This window comes from Anguilla anguilla, chromosome 6, assembly GCF_013347855.1.
Source record: "Anguilla anguilla isolate fAngAng1 chromosome 6, fAngAng1.pri, whole genome shotgun sequence".
NCBI classification, from domain to species: Eukaryota; Metazoa; Chordata; class Actinopteri; order Anguilliformes; family Anguillidae; genus Anguilla; species Anguilla anguilla.
In genome coordinates, this window is record NC_049206.1 from 61,076,625 (window position 1) to 61,093,086 (window position 16,462).

Here is a 16,462-nt window from a genome sequence, read left to right on the forward strand (position 1 = left end):
TGAGGAACCCCTGGAGCTCTACGAGCAGCTTAAAACGCTCAAAACACTTAACGCTGAACACAGAACGCTGAGCACTTACAGTAACTCTGAACCCTAAATGCTTAACACTAAATACTTAACGCTGAACACAGAACACTGAACACTTACAGTAACTCTGAACCCTAAATGCTTAACACTAAATACTTAACACTTGAGTTGTGCGAAGCTTCTTCTCAGTACTGCAGAGGAAGCTGTTATATTATGGAAAGTAAAAGATGGTAAATGAAACGGTGACCCTGGGGATGGCTTGCTGGCTGCACTGTGCTGCCCTGCTGTGCAGTTCATGGGCTTTCTGTAGTGCGTATTTGTTGCTAATTTGAGGCTCTTTACCTTTGGTACTACTTTTCTGTGAGTGCCTTGGGTCTCAGATCATTTGCCAAGTGGACTTCTACCCCTCTCTTGGTGAAATATCCTCTCCCCCAATATTTTTATATTATTATGTTCTACCACTTTTTAAAGCACTTTTTGTGTGGGTTGTCCATGGCCATATATATATATATGAAATATGTTTATACCACAGTGGTGGAGCGCTTCATAAAATTATGATGTTTTGTTTGAGTGCTCTGGGTTTTTTTGCGCGATCCGGCTGTTTGTGTTCCCCTGTGGGTTTTAAATGTCCACTCTGGGTTACAGCGGGACACGGCGCGGGGCGCCCGAGCCACGCCCGCTCTCAGCCGCCGCTGCGCTCTCGCCCCGCCACGGAAAAACTCGGGATTCAGCGCCCCGTCGCTCCGCCTCTCTGCGGGAATCCCACACGGGACTGAAAATGGCACGTTTGAGATCGCATGCGCGCGGGGGGGGGGGGGGGGAGAGTCTTTGCGAGTTTTCGGACCGACCGCCTTTCTGGTCGGTTTCCTCCCCCCCCGTTCCGGTGCTCTACGGGGCAGCGGTTTACACCCCGTAAAAGAGCAGCGGGCTCTCAGGAGGGCGCGCGTCACCCCCCCCCCCCCACCCCCCAAACCGCACGCTATGGTGCCTACAGTGCGTAGCCGTTTGCAGTGACGCACGCTATGGTGCCTACAGTGCGTAGCCGTTTGCAGTGACGCACGCTATGGTGCCTACAGTGCGTAGCCGTTTGCAGTGACGCACGCTATGGTGCCTACAGTGCGTAGCCGTCTGCAGTGACGCACGCTATGGTGCCTACAGTGCGTAGCCGTTTGCAGTGACGCACGCTATGGTGCCTACAGTGCGTAGCCGTCTGCAGTGACGCACGCTATGGTGCCTACAGTGCGTAGCCGTTTGCAGTGACGCACGCTATGGTGCGTACAGTGCGTAGCTGTTTGCAGTGACACACGCTATGGTGTCTACAGTGCGTAGCCGTCTGCAGTGACGCACGCTATGGTGCCTACAGTGCGTAGCTGTTTGCAGTGACACACGCTATGGTGCCTACAGTGCGTAGCTGTTTGCAGTGACACACGCTACGGCTTTTCACTGAAATGTGGTCATGGGTACAACGTCACGCTAACCCCTGGATGCTTTTTACATAAGCCATTTTTTAAAAAAAGGGACAGAATGAAAATGTATAATAGTAATAATAATAATAATTAATATAATGATTTAATCATCGGTGAGTATTAGAGGGCCGATGCTGAATGTCCTGTGAACACACCACTCAGCTCTGTGCCAGCGCCCATCTCTCTGTGCCAGCGGCCGCCTCTATCTGTGCCCGAGCCCGACTCTCTCTGTGAAGCTTCCCGCCCTGCAGTTGGGAGCGTGTGATTGAAAAGCGTTCCCGGGAATGGCGTTGGAGTGGGTTGGGAATGCCGTGCCAACCCGCGGTGTGCGCTTCCCGTCCAGCACACGCCTGCGAACGAAAAAAAACCCCATAAAACAACATTTCTTCAGAGAGAAGGAGAGGGGAAAATAACTGTGTCATGAATCAAAGTATTTAAATCATGTGCTGCAGGACCTTTCTGCGAGAAGGCTGGGCCAAAAACACCAAATTATGCAGGAAAGTGAAATAACTCAGCGGCAGGACGGCAGGACGCTTTCCAGGCACTTACACTGGAGTCCTCTGTAATTGCACAGATATGAGGCTGCTGCTGCTCCTACGGCCCGGACCGGCAGCCACAAACAACCACAGCAGAGATTATACAATAATAACATGCACGACCAGTGTGTTTGCACACACACACATCCGTGTGCGCACATCGCATATGCTCGCATGTGTGTGTGCGTGTGTGCGTGTGTGTGCGTGTGTGTGTGTGCGTGTGCGTGTGTGTGTGTGCGTGTGTGTGTGTGCGTGTGTGTGTGTGTGTGTGTGTGCGTGTGTGTGTGCATGCGTGTATGTGTGTGTGTCCGCACATGTGCACGTGTATGCGCTTGTGTGTGTACATGCGTGTGTGCGTGCATGTGCGCACATGTGCATGTGTGTATGCGCATGCGTGTGTATGCGCGTGTGTGTGTGTGTTTATTTTTCTGTCATTATTGGTCTGGAATTTCCATCAGAAATGATGACAGCAGTCGAGCAGTAATCTTCAGTCTCTGTGCTGTATATGGGTTATAGATTATACAAACACGTGATATATAATCAGCCTGTCATATATAATCAGAGACCGTGAGGCACCCTCAGCCTAATGTCCTACTTTATGCTTCCAGTACAAAAAGAGCAGATTTTCTGAATGAAGATTAGTTCTGTTACTCGTCTGGAATTTCAATCATCACAAAGGAAACAGAAATATTCTTTCATTCAAAAAATCCTTCTTTTTTTTTTACATTCTGAAAATGGGCTGGTGCTTGTATGGTTTTTTTCTGAATAATCCAAGAGCAGTGCAAAAGAAAGTCTTGAGCGTTTGTGTAATGTGTTTTAAACTGAGTAATGCTCGAGCACATGTGTAATGTGCTTTAATCTCTGTAATGTGCTGTAAGATCGGTAATGCTCAGAAGGGACTGTCTGAACCTCCCCTGTCCCTGCGAGCGGCTCTTATTCATAATTATCTAACAGGCTTCAGCAGCGCTGCTGAACGGGCCGTATTTCACTGCAGTGTCAGGGTGCGTTTTAAATGGCTCCTAGACGGCCACATTAAAGGGGATTTAAGTCTTTAAATTATAAAACAATTACTGCCGTTAGTGTGTGAGTGTGAGTGTGTTAGTGAGTGTGTGTGTGTGTGTGTGTGTGGGTTTGTGTGTGTGTGGGTTAGTGAGTGTGTGTGCTGTATAGAGGGCAGAGTGTGTGCTGTACTGCTCTTAGAGCTCTGAGTGGTGACAGCAGTAAAGTGGTGTGTTTCCTACACAGGCTCTGGCGCTTTCCAAGGACAACGCTGGCCCAGCCTGCGGTGAGGGCTCTGTGCAGCCCCGCCCCTCCACCACGGTTACCACGGCAATTCCAGAGAAGGTAACTCCGAGAGAGGGAGAGAGAGAGAGAGAGAGAGAGAGAGAGAGAGAGAGGGGGGGGGGGGGGAGAGAAAGAGAAGGGAGGATACCAAAAGGAAAACCAGGAAAAATGTGAAGAATGAAAAGGTCTCTTGGTTTATGGTATGGGTGTCCAAGAGAAACAGATCTTTACATTTAATCTGAGACTGCAGATGTAGTTTAATCTGAGGCTGCAGATGTAGCTTAATCTGAGACTGCAGATGTAGTTTAAGATGTAGATGTAATTATTGCTGGGGGGTGTCATTTTTAACCACCCTGCTTGTTGATGGGGAGGGAGCACTTAGGAAGAGAGAAAAAAGGGGTGATAATTTTGGATGAAAGTAATTCAGATTTGTGAAATGAATAAATATGTGGTCTCTGCCCCTGACATAAAGTGCACATATTCCACAGCTGGACCCATGTTCAGCAGGAATAAAACGTATTTATATTAATGACACAAACGGAGGCTGTTAAATCACATGGGGTTAGTTTTTCCTTATTCACGGTTGCCAGACTCGGCTCAAACGCCGGGGGGGGAGGGGGGGGAGGGGGGGGCGGTTAGTTACTGCATGTTGGCTGCTCAATGCTGTTCTCTTTGTGATGATGTGTAGGCAGTCATTTACTTTATAACTATCATTTAAAATGTTTATTGAACTACGTAGCCACCTTTGGTCTTGGAATTTATTAAGCGTTTTCTGGGGGATTGCATGGATGTGCAAAGCATGATGGGAACCATGTTGAAGAGCTTCCCTGGGGTGAATACACTGGGCAATGAGCATTTAAATTTACATTTTTATAAAATAAGACGCTGCCTCCTCACCACCATGAGGAGAAAGCATTAGGCATCCTTTAGTAAATAATATGAGTTATGTTCCAGCCAGGCCATAAGCTAAGATCCTTGCTGTGAATAACCTCGACTTTGTGATAAAACGTAATCTAGAAGATTCCATCTAATCACAGCTGGGATGTTCCTCACTGTTAAGGCAAGTTTGTTTTTATTATGATTGCATGGAATGATATTTGTGGTATTTACTCATTTTATTGATAATTACTGTAAAACATTCTTTTGGGCACAGACTCATAAATCAAGGTTGGAAGACCAAACATACCTTTACAGTATCGCAGCTTGCACATCAGTCCTCTGGTTTATCTTTAACTCGTGAGTGGGCGTTTCAAGGAATTATATTTTTGCTGTGTGCTATGATATTGATTTCTATTTTTACAAAAAAAATAGTTTCCAAGGAAAGGGTTTTATTGGGTTGACGCAATTAATGAGTGTGGATAAGATGATGAGTGATGTGTTGTTTAATCGTTTATTAAACTGAAACCAAAACCCACAATGAACTGTAGTGTGAGTCAGATGAGGAACATCTTGCCTTATTAGTAACGTTACTCCCCAGCCTCAGGCTAAATAAACCGCTAATTTACCATCCCTCTAGTCAGTGCATGCCGAGAGGAACTAATCCCTCCAGCATGTGTTTGCAGAGGGGAACTAATGATGGAACACCCGATAAAGACAGACGGCAGACCGTCAGGTCACATGCTGCAGTGTCGCTGCGTTTGGATTGGACCGCTCCCAATCTGCAGGAGGAAATGACCTTTGGTGAAAGGTCACGCATTATTCAGTCTGCTGCGGTGCATTACGGCCCATAAAGATATTTTACTTTCCTCCAGATCAAAAAGCATCTGAACATCATCCAGAGTTACAGAGGAACATTACAGGGGATGATTCAATAAAAAAAACCCTTGTGGTTTCACCTTCACTTTGAGTGTATATTTTCAGTAGTTTACTTTGTTTTTGTTGAAATTATAAATGTTTGGTCTGACCTTCTATGAAAGTACAACAGAAATAAGAGAGTGATCGGCTCGTCATTGAAAGCTCAGTCTAAAACACTTGGTGTTAAGAATATTAAACATTATTTTGTTATAAAAACGTTTTCGTCATAAGGAAAATTAGGATTGCTCCAACATTAAAATTCTTCCGTATCATGATTTCTGTATGCTTTGTGTTCGACTTTGAATTAGAACCAAGTCCCTGTTATTTCACACAATACAATACAGTACTATGGCGAAACTAAAACTCGAACCATACAAGACTTAACCATTCATAAGAAATTTCTCGAATGTCAGTAAAGACTGGGCAAGACAATCCTAGTTTTCTTCTCTGATTATGCAATAACAGCCTGAGGGTTTAACCTGCCGGTTTGCAGGTATGTGTAAACTTGGTGTAACCCAAGACATTTGGGTCTCACACACAGGGGATTTAAAATAGCGTTGAGTCCACAGTTGCACCGCTCTGTGCACGCGCGCACACACCCACACACACTTGACCACCAGTGACACCGTGAAGCAATTAGTGGAAACACTTGATACGCTGTGGAGTGGCCCAAATTAGCCGGTCACGTGAGAGCAATTCAGCGCCGGTCTTACATTGTGGTCTTTGAGTAAACACCGCGCTACACCTGTTTCGCAATCTAAGCTAAGTGCTGTCCCATCAGTTTTAATATTGTAAATAACTATGAAGCACAACTTGCGTAAGTTTGAATATACAAACAAGACACCAATATTCATGTTTTGAATTTTAATTAGCTGTCAACCCCCCCAAATTTTTTTTTAAATAATAATAATAATAATAATAATAATAATAAACTACAATAAATAGCACAGAGTCTGTTATTAATATTTGTTTAAATATTAATTTAGCTTTGCTGAATAAAATTTAGTACCAATTATTATGCCAAATTCGGCGTAACACAATCACGTGTTAAATGTTATTTTCCCACGTGGCAATATTAAGATGTTTACTTGGTATTTTTATGAAAGGTGAAAAAAAACTGCTCTCAGTCGGATGCGAATGATAGGGCCGATTTCGGAGACTGGGCCAAATCAGATTATTATTATTTTTTTGGTAATATTGTTTTCGTCGCCCATACCAGCCCATTGAAAGCAGAATAAAACATCCAGGCGATCCGGTTTCTTATATGGCGTTACAGCAGCACGAAATCGGATAAAACCTTGATCCCGTTCAGTAAATTTGTCCAGATCGAGTCATGATATAGCGGGCAATCCCGGTGGGCCCGGCGGCCTAATTGGTTAAACAGACACCACCCACCAGCGGAGATAATTCCTGAAACGAGCCACCTGAGCAGCGTGTCTCGGGAAAAAAGCTGTGTTTGTAACATGTGAAACTAATATATCAAAACATCAGGAACAGAGACCGCGAATAGAGATGAAACATCTGGAAGAGGGGTCACACAAGCCTGAGCAACTCATTTTGTAGGAACGTAGGCTACGCGCTCGCGGACGGTGCCACACAGTAGCCTGCCCCTACGGTTTTACGAAGCAAAGAAAATGAAATAAGGAATATAATATTTACAGGTCATAAATATGCGAGACTTGAAAACGTGCTTGAAATGCATCGACGAAACAAATAAGCGCATTTGAAAGGGGGAAACTATTGCAGATTAATGTAGTTTGGCGACGCGTTTAATCATGCCATGTTTTCAGGTGGAAAAAAAGTGAACTGACTTATTATTGAAATCGTATAATTTGCACTGGAAAAATATAAATCCCTATGATAAAGGACTTTTTGTCTGTAATGAAGAAAGCACGAATGCAGATTATTTACAAGACCAGGCATTATTCAGATTTCTCAAAGTGATTTATTGTATGGTTAATTGTCAGGGGAACAGGCGAGCGACTAGTATGTTTCATTGAAAAGGTGCCTATTATCCTACAAATTTTAACCTATATGAAAAGTTTGTTGTTCAGACCTTGCAATATATGCCAATCGTGTTGACATGGGCCACGTTCTACTTCCCGTGTAGTTTTTTTTTTTTCTGTACAGTCAATTTCTATCACAGGTAACTGGCAAAAATTCTAGATTTCTCACCTTGGATATCGACAAGTCTGATTTGTTCTTTATTGCCCTTGCTCGCAGGAGGGACCCACACTCCGTTCAGTGGCGGAGCAAAGCTCAGATTCAGCCAGATGGACTTTCTCCTGTCGCGGTCATGAAAGTGTGCGAGACAGGTCACAAATCAAAACGTGCAGTTTTATGGCTGGCCAATGGATTGTTATTGTTATTCTATGTTTATACATAGCATACGCATCTGACTTATAACCGTGCTGGGATTTTTTACACAGAAGTTTTCGAAACAGTGGAGTTAGTTTTTTGTGATATGTTAGCAGGTGAACCGGGTTAAAGCAGTACGTATTGTTGCATGAACTGCCACAGTTCATTTGGCGAAAAATCGTGCCTTGGACCCTGTGGACAGAGAATAAAATGTTCCAAACAATTTCTTTAAGTGGGCTACGCATCCCAGGGTAAGGCCGAAGCGACTCATTTAAACTAATGTATTTTTTTAATGTACAAAGCTTTCCTTTGTATAGGAAAAAAAAAATTCTGTGTCGGCAGGTAAAAGGCGGTGATGTCAAGTGAAAATCAAGATGCGAACCGAAGCGGGAAACGGTGCCTCTCGGGGGGGGGTTGCTCGTCTTTCCGGATACGGGGGGAGGTAGACCCCGCAGTGCGGGGAAACACCGGTGGTCTTCAGTGAAGTCCCTCTCAAACAAACGTTCCCCTCTGCCCGATAAAGGTATTTTAAGCAATATATGCGTGGAGCGGTTTCCCGTGATCGCTGGCCGAGACTCCCTTCTCAAACGGATGAGAGGAAATGTGTATTATAGTTACCGGCAAATTAGTAGTTGTAGTAGAAGGTGGAGTACAAATGGTGAGGTAATAAAATGGATATCGTAACTGGAGTACTGTAGCATCCACAACCTATATATTTAACCGCTTAAGAGTATTTTAAAAATTCAGTGACTGTGCGTTCGGTTTACCTGACCACGTCCAAACTCCTCGCGCCTTCACATGAGTTCACCGACCCGACCGAGGCTCAAAACTCGTGATGGACCAAAAGGCAGGAGAGCAAAGCTTATACACATAAACATGTTTCATTAAAGAGAGAACATGGCTGGGCGCTAAAGATTTATGGCCTTTAAAATGTGATTATTCTCACAGACTCTGATTGATTTTGCAGAGGGGTTTTCTGAAGCATGGGTAGACTGGAGAGGAAAATCATGCAATATAAAAGATTTTTTTTTTCTATTCAAAGCTTTCAGGCATTTTATTTGAGATGAAAATCATGAAAAATGAAATGCTACGTAGAGTAGCCTAATTAAAGTGGTAAAAAAATAGCCTATGACAATGATGCAATATGAAGGCTAACGTTCGGGTTACATTGCTGTTTAAAAATAATTACATTTAAAAATATAGTCTGATTTTAAAATTTCATCCACGATGACAATAATCAGAACGGGCTATCGGTTAATAGTTTTTGCGCACTCAAATATTAATCTGTGGTCTAAGACTGTAGAGCGGGTCGTACATTTATAAAATGAAAATGCATGTAAAATTGTTCTAGCTCTTCTAACTTTATCGTGCAATTGAAAATTACAAACATTATTGTCGAAAAAGGGGCCATCATCAGGAAGTATATGACGTTTCTAAATTAAATGTCGCTTAATTGGGCAAGCATTCTGCGTTAGTAGCCTTTAATATAATATTAGAACCAATATTTCACCAGTGATTTCGTTGGATTGGCATGGAGTTGGAACGAGCATGGCCAATGCTTTCATGAAGTCCAAACATCATCTTTGTTATACTGTGGCTACACTTCACTTTTGAAATATCCACCGTTAAAATAATTGATTATGCAACTGGAAATTGAAGTAATAATTTGATAAATATGCATGGAAATATTAGGTGTAGTTATTATGTAGAAAAGCTCAGAAGCAGCGGACGCATATTGTAAAGTGTGAGCCGGTTTATTTTCTCCGACGCGCTGGTCTTCAGAGGGCCCGCCGCTGTCTGAGAGGAGACGCCAAGCAGTCATAACATATTGAGATTTTATACTCGAGGTTTATTGCGCGCTATTGCCGTAATCGATAAAATATTTCTGTTATCAAAACAGCACATTTAGCAACCAATTTTATAGCCTGTCCGGTGGATTAGGCCCGGGACATTAGAGCCCCATAAATGGAGTGGGTTTTGATTCTTAGATCTGAGCCTGGATTCATAAAATACACCCATCCATTACGACGCTGATATCTGGAGCCAGCGAATGTATACAAACTATAAATTTCGACTCCTCGCGCCCTGCTTTCTTGAAGACGCCAGAATTCTCTCTGCTAACATTCTTTGGAGAAAGGCTTAGGCGGAATTACATTAACCTGCTTATGAAAGGGCCTTGGAAGCCAAGGGATGTCCAAATTGTCATTTATCAACTTCTTATGATTCCGATATTCAACAAATGGGTTGTGTAAAGTAGCGCGAGCTGACAAGGTGGCATCGTTATCCTGTCTAAATGATGCATAATATTAGTGTTATGCTTAGATCATCGCATGCTTTCGTTTTAATGACCGTTTCTAACTCCAGCTCAATTTGTGAACTGTTTATTTTTTCCCCTGCAAGGTCTTTTGAGGCTGAACCCTGTATTTTAACGTAGGGGCGTAAGACAGGCCTGTTGCCTATTCATAACGTTAGGAAATCTTCACAGAATTTTGTAGTAAAAGTGTAAATAAATAAAAAACCGTTCTATCGGTCTATAACAACACAGATACAAACACACACACACAGCAGTACTTTTTTGCCCGCACGAAAACCATATTTAAATCTATATCTGCAGAAAAAGTCTCCTCGAAATAAAGTTAATCTAAACCAAACATATAGGCCATGGAATCAAAAATAAAATGACGCGCGCGCGCGTGTGTGTGTGTATACACGAATTAGGCAAGTCTAAGTCATCTTTATGGCGATGAATTTGTCTATTTTATCCTAAACTGTTGTACTTTCAGATTGTATCACTCACAGAGACGCGCAGATACCGCCTTTGACTGGCCCCGCTTCACCGCAAAACATGTCTTTCTTTAGGTCACACCTACGAGCTCAAACTCCGTTTCATTCATATTTCTTTAATGGTCTGTCCGTGTATTTTTAAAACGCGGACCTCGAAGTGAGCATGACCCATTGCAAACAGTCCCAGCGCAAACTCTCAAATGACCCATCTTATATCAGGAAGGCGGTCATTAAAATCAACGCAGAGCCATTCGCAGTAGCCGAGCGTGAGATATGTTGTGGTTAGAACACAAAAAAGGTCATTGTTTTGAATCAGTCATTTGATGACCTCAGCCGGGCCGCGCTCAGTGGTACACACACTGCTCTCAACGGCGATGACTTTATTTGGCTTCTTCACAGGAAGCCTGGTTTACTGGGCCAGATTAAAAGTGGTAATGAGACATAACAGCAGCGCAATGAATAATAATAATAATAATAATAATAACGAACTTCACTGTACGCGCAGCACATTTTAAAGCCGTATTATTCCTCATATTCCCCAAGAACAGGAAATAAACTGACAGGTCAGGCCATGTTCTAATAGATCAGTGGGGCGATATCGGAGGTCACATCCTTTCTGTTTACATTAATGTATAGCCAGTGCAATTAATTACATTATTGAAATCAGTTGTAAAGGTAGGCCGGCGCATTTTAAAGCTAATGTGTATTAAATATCCTAATAGATACGCGAAACGGGAATGGCCTACTGACTGTCTCAATGAAATTATATAGCGTCTCTGGACAGTAGTGGACATTATGCGCCAGCATTAAGCTGAAACATGTCTAAAGCTGACGTGTGTTTAACGCAAGCACGGGCCACAGTGTGTTACTTCCCAGCTTGTTTTCCCCTGAAAGTGTCCGCGTGTTCCGAATAAAATGCACGTGCGTATTGGCGCGTCCGTCCCCAGCCGTTTTTTCTGGCAACAGTATTTTCCGCATCATATCCAGAAGGTGTATAATTCCATAAGATATTTCAGTCCTTTTTTATATTCGCTTAAAACCCAAGAAAGCGTTCCCAGGTCGCACCAGCTGCTTTCCAGGCCGCTTTGGGTCCACTAAACTCCTCGCAACAGTCTGTACATCGAACAAACCGCCCGAATAAATTCCTAACGAAAGAAAAATGTAAAAAAAAAAAAAAACCGCGTCCATCGTTTGAAGGGAGTTTGCGGTTATAAACATTAGCATAAAACAAAAATATTGTACTAATAATTCCATGTGTAGTGTAATAGCAATTATACAATAAACACTTACATGGAAAAATAATGCAACGCAAATGGATTTCACCAATACATCAAGAAAACAAGAAACATTTTATTTACATTATGTTCAGTGCAAAAAGTATTGACACAATATTGTACAATTACATTTATCGACAGTCAAAGGGTATCACATTTACCAAGTGGTATATTATGGAAGGTCTTTGTTTATAATAGGTGATCCACATGAGACGATATATAGCATGACATTTCTGTTTAATTAAGGAAATTTTTCTAATACCTTCCTGGACTGTGAGGGGCTTGATTGACGTCAAATAATATAAACCCAAATGATTTTGGCCCACTTTCCTTTAAGACTTTTTCTATTGACCTACGACTGAACCATATTATTTTCGTTCGTTACACCGATATGAAAGCGTTTATATTAAATTATTACTTACATCACAACAACATTTAACCTTTTTTTTTTTTTTTTACATTTATAACAATATTTGCGATGACGCCGCGGTTTCTGTAATCGTATTGACTGATGCCGGCTCCTCTGGACTCAGAGGGGCAGCACCGGACATGATGACGCTCGTCTTGTTGTGCTCTGTAATGTCAACGTCACTTTTTTCCTGGCCGTCCTCAAACTCGGATTCACTGGGTTCGCTCGCGCACTCGGACTCCTGGTCCTTCTGGTCAGTTTCTGTCAGCGTTTTATCCGACTGCTCTTTTTGCGCCTGCGCCTCCTTCGAATGCCTCCATTTCATCCGTCTGTTTTGGAACCAAACTTTGACCTATAGGAAGATTTATAGATATCAGTCGCTTTGGCCATCTATGGTTATAGGTGTGGTTATACCACACAAATTAGGCCTGAAAGAAATTTTCAGGCCACTTCAAGAAATGTACAAAACTATTCTCAGTTAATGTTATTTATTTTATTTAAACTATTTCAGACACAGTTTACGTGTTTAAAAACGACTAATTCTACATGTATATTAGGTTATATTTTTACACAACTGCTTGAAATGTAGCTGTACCTTTCTGTTATTCTGTTGCTCCTAATTATCCATTAATTTCAATGGTCACTACAATTTAAAGAAGTATGTTTCAAGGGATACTGTAGCATAGCAACAGTCTCCCGTTGTTTTCATCTTAAAACTGAAATAAACACCTCGAGCCCATATGCATTTTCTCGTGTGAACGACTTTCACTTCCTTATAATTCTTTCGTAATTCTATTAAGTGGAAACACTCTTCTCTTTCTGTGTATGCGTGTTTCTGGGTGGGTCCGTACCGTCTCTGTCTGACTCTGTCAGTGGGACACTCACATCAACAATGCTAGAGAGAGGAAATTAAATCCTAATTGTGAGATTACTTTTCATCTGAGCGAGCTGTGATCCTCAGTATAACCTAGATGATCGGTAGTATTGTATTTCTCAGTCTCTATATTCGCTCGACGAGGTGACTCACCTGAGCATCCGTCAGTCCAAGCATCGCGGCGAGCTGCTTTCTGTCGGGTTTGGTCACGTACTTCTGGATTTCGAATCGTTTCTCGAGCCCTTTCCGCTGCAGGTTGGAAAACACTGCCCGCGACCAGGACCGCTTTCGTTTGTACGTCTGTGGCATGGTGTCTTTCGTAAGGACCGCATACGGACCTGTTATAGCAGAAAAAAAGAGAAGAAGCAATTCAGAACCACGGTGATTATTTGAAGTCAGAATTATTTGTATATGGCTTTAAAAGTCTTGCAAGAAATTTAATGACACCAATTATACTTTTGCTACAATCCATATGTCATGCTTGAATTATTCCGCATCTAAAACAATGTGACTAAAGGGCAGTCTTGATTGTATATTGGAATCTCAAGAGACTGGTCTTGAGCGGTCGTGAGGTATCACCTAGGCTACCCAATTTAAATGGGCAATAAGCGAAAATCGCGAGGGAGGGATAGAGAGAGAAAATAAACAATTTAAAGCAGAGTATTCTCCGCAGGCCTGTTATTGGATGAGAAGGCTACTCTACCTGGAAAGGTGTCCTGAAACTGGTGCTGCCCTGCGTGTCTTGCGACGCTGCCCATAGAACTCAACATGGCGGATGGGTCGCCGATCCCAGGGTCTAAGGATGCGAAGTACTGGCTCGCCGCAGACTGCGTGGTCATATGGACACCTGACTGACGGTTCGCGCTAACGATGGACGTGAGATCTGTCACAGGACGAAACAAAATCAGCCAAAGGTAGTCATTGGGGTAACCTGTGGCAACCTATAATTTTTTTCAGTGAAACTATGCATCTGTTCCGTGCAGATGAATTATCTTAACTACTCTCGAGGCCTACAATGGGTAATTTTTAGTCCAGTGCAGACATACAAAAGGTGTGCATACGCTTGATTTCCACACAATCCAATTAAATTATGCTGCGCGTTCAAAAGTTTTCACTTGACTTGGTATGATGGCGATATGGCAATTTTCGCATAAGAAAGTCTGGCAATTTTCGCATAAAGTCTGGCAATTTTCGCATAAAGTCAAGATTTTTAATCACAAGAACTTTATGGCGATGTATCTTTCGATGTATCACCGTTCAAATAAATAATGAACTGAATTAACAGTGCAATACGCTAACCACGCCATATAGCTAACGTTAAAGCAAAGAAAATCATAACGAGTGAAATTTGCCTGCCTTCATAAACTAAGTGCATGTAATTAGAGAGAACCAGAATTTTTAAAATGCGTAAAACAACATCAGTAATCGCCCACCTCTTAACGTTGACGTCTCCTTTGATTTTGGGTCAAAGTCTGTTGACAAAATGCGGTCAATTCCAAACTTGAGGTCCTTGCTCGAGGGCGCGGGAGCTTGCTGAGAATTGAGCGTCACTCTGGAAACGGAGGTCAAATGTATTCCGTGTCTGTGGTACGGGGACGCCGGGCTCACCCGCGAGCCGAAGACGCAAGCCTCGGGGGCTACTGGCGACGGGCGCAGCGGAGACCCCGAGGCGTGAACCGGCGCTCGAGGTCCCAAATGAGCCATGAGCGCCGAAGACCCGGGGATGTTCTCGGCGTCTCCAACATGCAGTATATCGGCGATGCAAAAGGAAGGCTTCTTCATTGAATCCAGGGCAAAGCCGCTTGAGCAGTACGCGGACCAAAGACTAAAATTAGACGGATAAAACGGGTTCAATCCAGTGGTATACATCCCTACAGTCCTGTGTTGCCCTTTAGTTAAACAGGAATGGCGAAATTTTACAAAACCCGTCCAGTATGTAATTGCGAGTATCGCTAAAAACGGTAGTTTTTCTTTCTTAAAGGGCCAGGAATGTTTCTCACAACTCCGAAACTTCAGCAACTGGTCCAAGTAGTCCTACGCAGAAGTTTCGACAGACGAAATGATTGGCTATGCGCTGGCCAATTAAAGACCCGCTTCAACTGGAAAACACGCCCTCAAGATGATGAGCCGCAGTGAGGGTTACATCGATGTTTCAGCAGCCTGTTTGACACAAAAATAGTGTATTATTAATAATAAAAATGATAATAATAATACTGAATAATAAAGTGGTAATAATTGGTATTTAGAGTCTGATACAAAAACTGTATTAACTGCCAAATAGCAGTATACTCATTGTCATCAGAAACACCATAAATTTAGGGACATCATCACCAATACAATGACAATTTTAAATAAATTTAGCAAAAAACAAGAAGCAATAATATTTGATTGAGACATATTGCAGATGGTTATTTTTTATTTTTCCATTGCCTAGTTTAACTTCATAATCATTTTTTTGTATTACTTTTTTAGCCTGGCATTTATTTATTCAGCCTGGCATTTCATGCAGATTTTTGTTTGGACTGGTTCAAAATAAAACTTAGGGACCAAAAAATGTTAAGCTCTTGTTGAATCTGATTTTTTGTAGTATACTTTTTTTTTTTTTTTTTTTTAAATGATCAAACGTGCGGATAAAATAACTTAATTCTTTGCATTATCGATGTGAATTAGAAAAATAGGGACATAATCATAAGCATATCGTTCCACATATCAAATTAACTTCCATTCTGAATTATTTAGTTATTCCCAATATAAATTATAACAATCATCAGATGGTGGGAAAATACCCATCTTGTTATTTCGTTCGTTCATGTGCAGTTATTATGCTCGTTTAATTTATTGTGTTCAAATGGGGCAACAGAAACGGTGAACTTAGGCCTCGAGCTGACTTTCTCAGGCGCTGTGATACATTTCATTTTGGCTCGCGGAGTACAGGAAACTACCGCTTCTATTGGATTCAGGTCATCCTGTTTTTGATGGGCTCCAATGCTAACTAAATGAGCGGATATGCCTGCTAGATTTGTCCCAAAATAGAACGTGTTTTAGTATTTTAGGATACAGCCGAAGTCCTTATTTCTTCCGGAGAAGAGGGGAAAAAACTTTATAATGACTGTTAGAACTTCCTTTTTTCAATATTTGTGCAACTTTATCTCGACCTGCAAGTTGCGTGGTGACGCAAATCCGCTCTCATGCTTATAATAAAAAGAGGAAATCTATTCCCTTCGAAAAACCAGAACACAAATAACTGAAGAGGCGATACTTCGGCCATATTTACCACCAGAGGCATTTGATGTAACGCGCTGACAATGGCCAAAGAACATCAGACGAGTGAATTATTGTATTTTGTTTCATTATTTTAAATAGAACAGAGCTGGATATTCATTGTTCTTTGACAATGGCGAGTCGACTTATTAGAATTCTTTTTAATATATCGTATAATGAATTTTCGATTCACCCGATTACATTATTGCAATTATAATATTCCCTGAAATATTCAATATGCAGACAAAAAATATAGCCTAATATGAACATCAAAAAGGGGCATCTTACGTATTGCTATTTGAAGCAAACTGTAGTAGCTGTTTTAATAAATTCCACCTGCTAAATAGGCTAATAATAAATATTTCAGTTCACCAGAAAGCTCCTAAACGCATAAG

The 16,462-nt window shown here is 42.0% G+C and overlaps 1 protein-coding gene across 2 annotated transcripts; it reads right to left on the bottom strand.

The window, feature by feature from the left end:
• Positions 1–11,579: 11,579 nt before the first annotated feature.
• hlx1 (H2.0-like homeo box 1 (Drosophila)) lies at positions 11,580–14,852 on the bottom strand. Of its 2 annotated transcripts, XM_035421397.1 has the most exons (4): positions 14,240–14,848; positions 13,510–13,689; positions 12,960–13,144; positions 11,580–12,284 (listed from the first exon to the last, which is right to left on the bottom strand). In XM_035421397.1, the coding sequence occupies exons 1-4, from the start codon at positions 14,673–14,675 to the stop codon at positions 11,985–11,987; spliced, it is 1,101 nt and encodes a 366-aa protein (XP_035277288.1). In that variant the 5' UTR covers positions 14,676–14,848; the 3' UTR covers positions 11,580–11,984. The 2 variants fall into 2 exon arrangements, with proteins under 2 accessions (XP_035277288.1, XP_035277289.1); XM_035421398.1 differs by lacking the exon at positions 13,510–13,689 and having other exon boundaries at positions 14,240–14,852.
• Between the last annotated feature and the right edge of the window lie 1,610 nt (positions 14,853–16,462).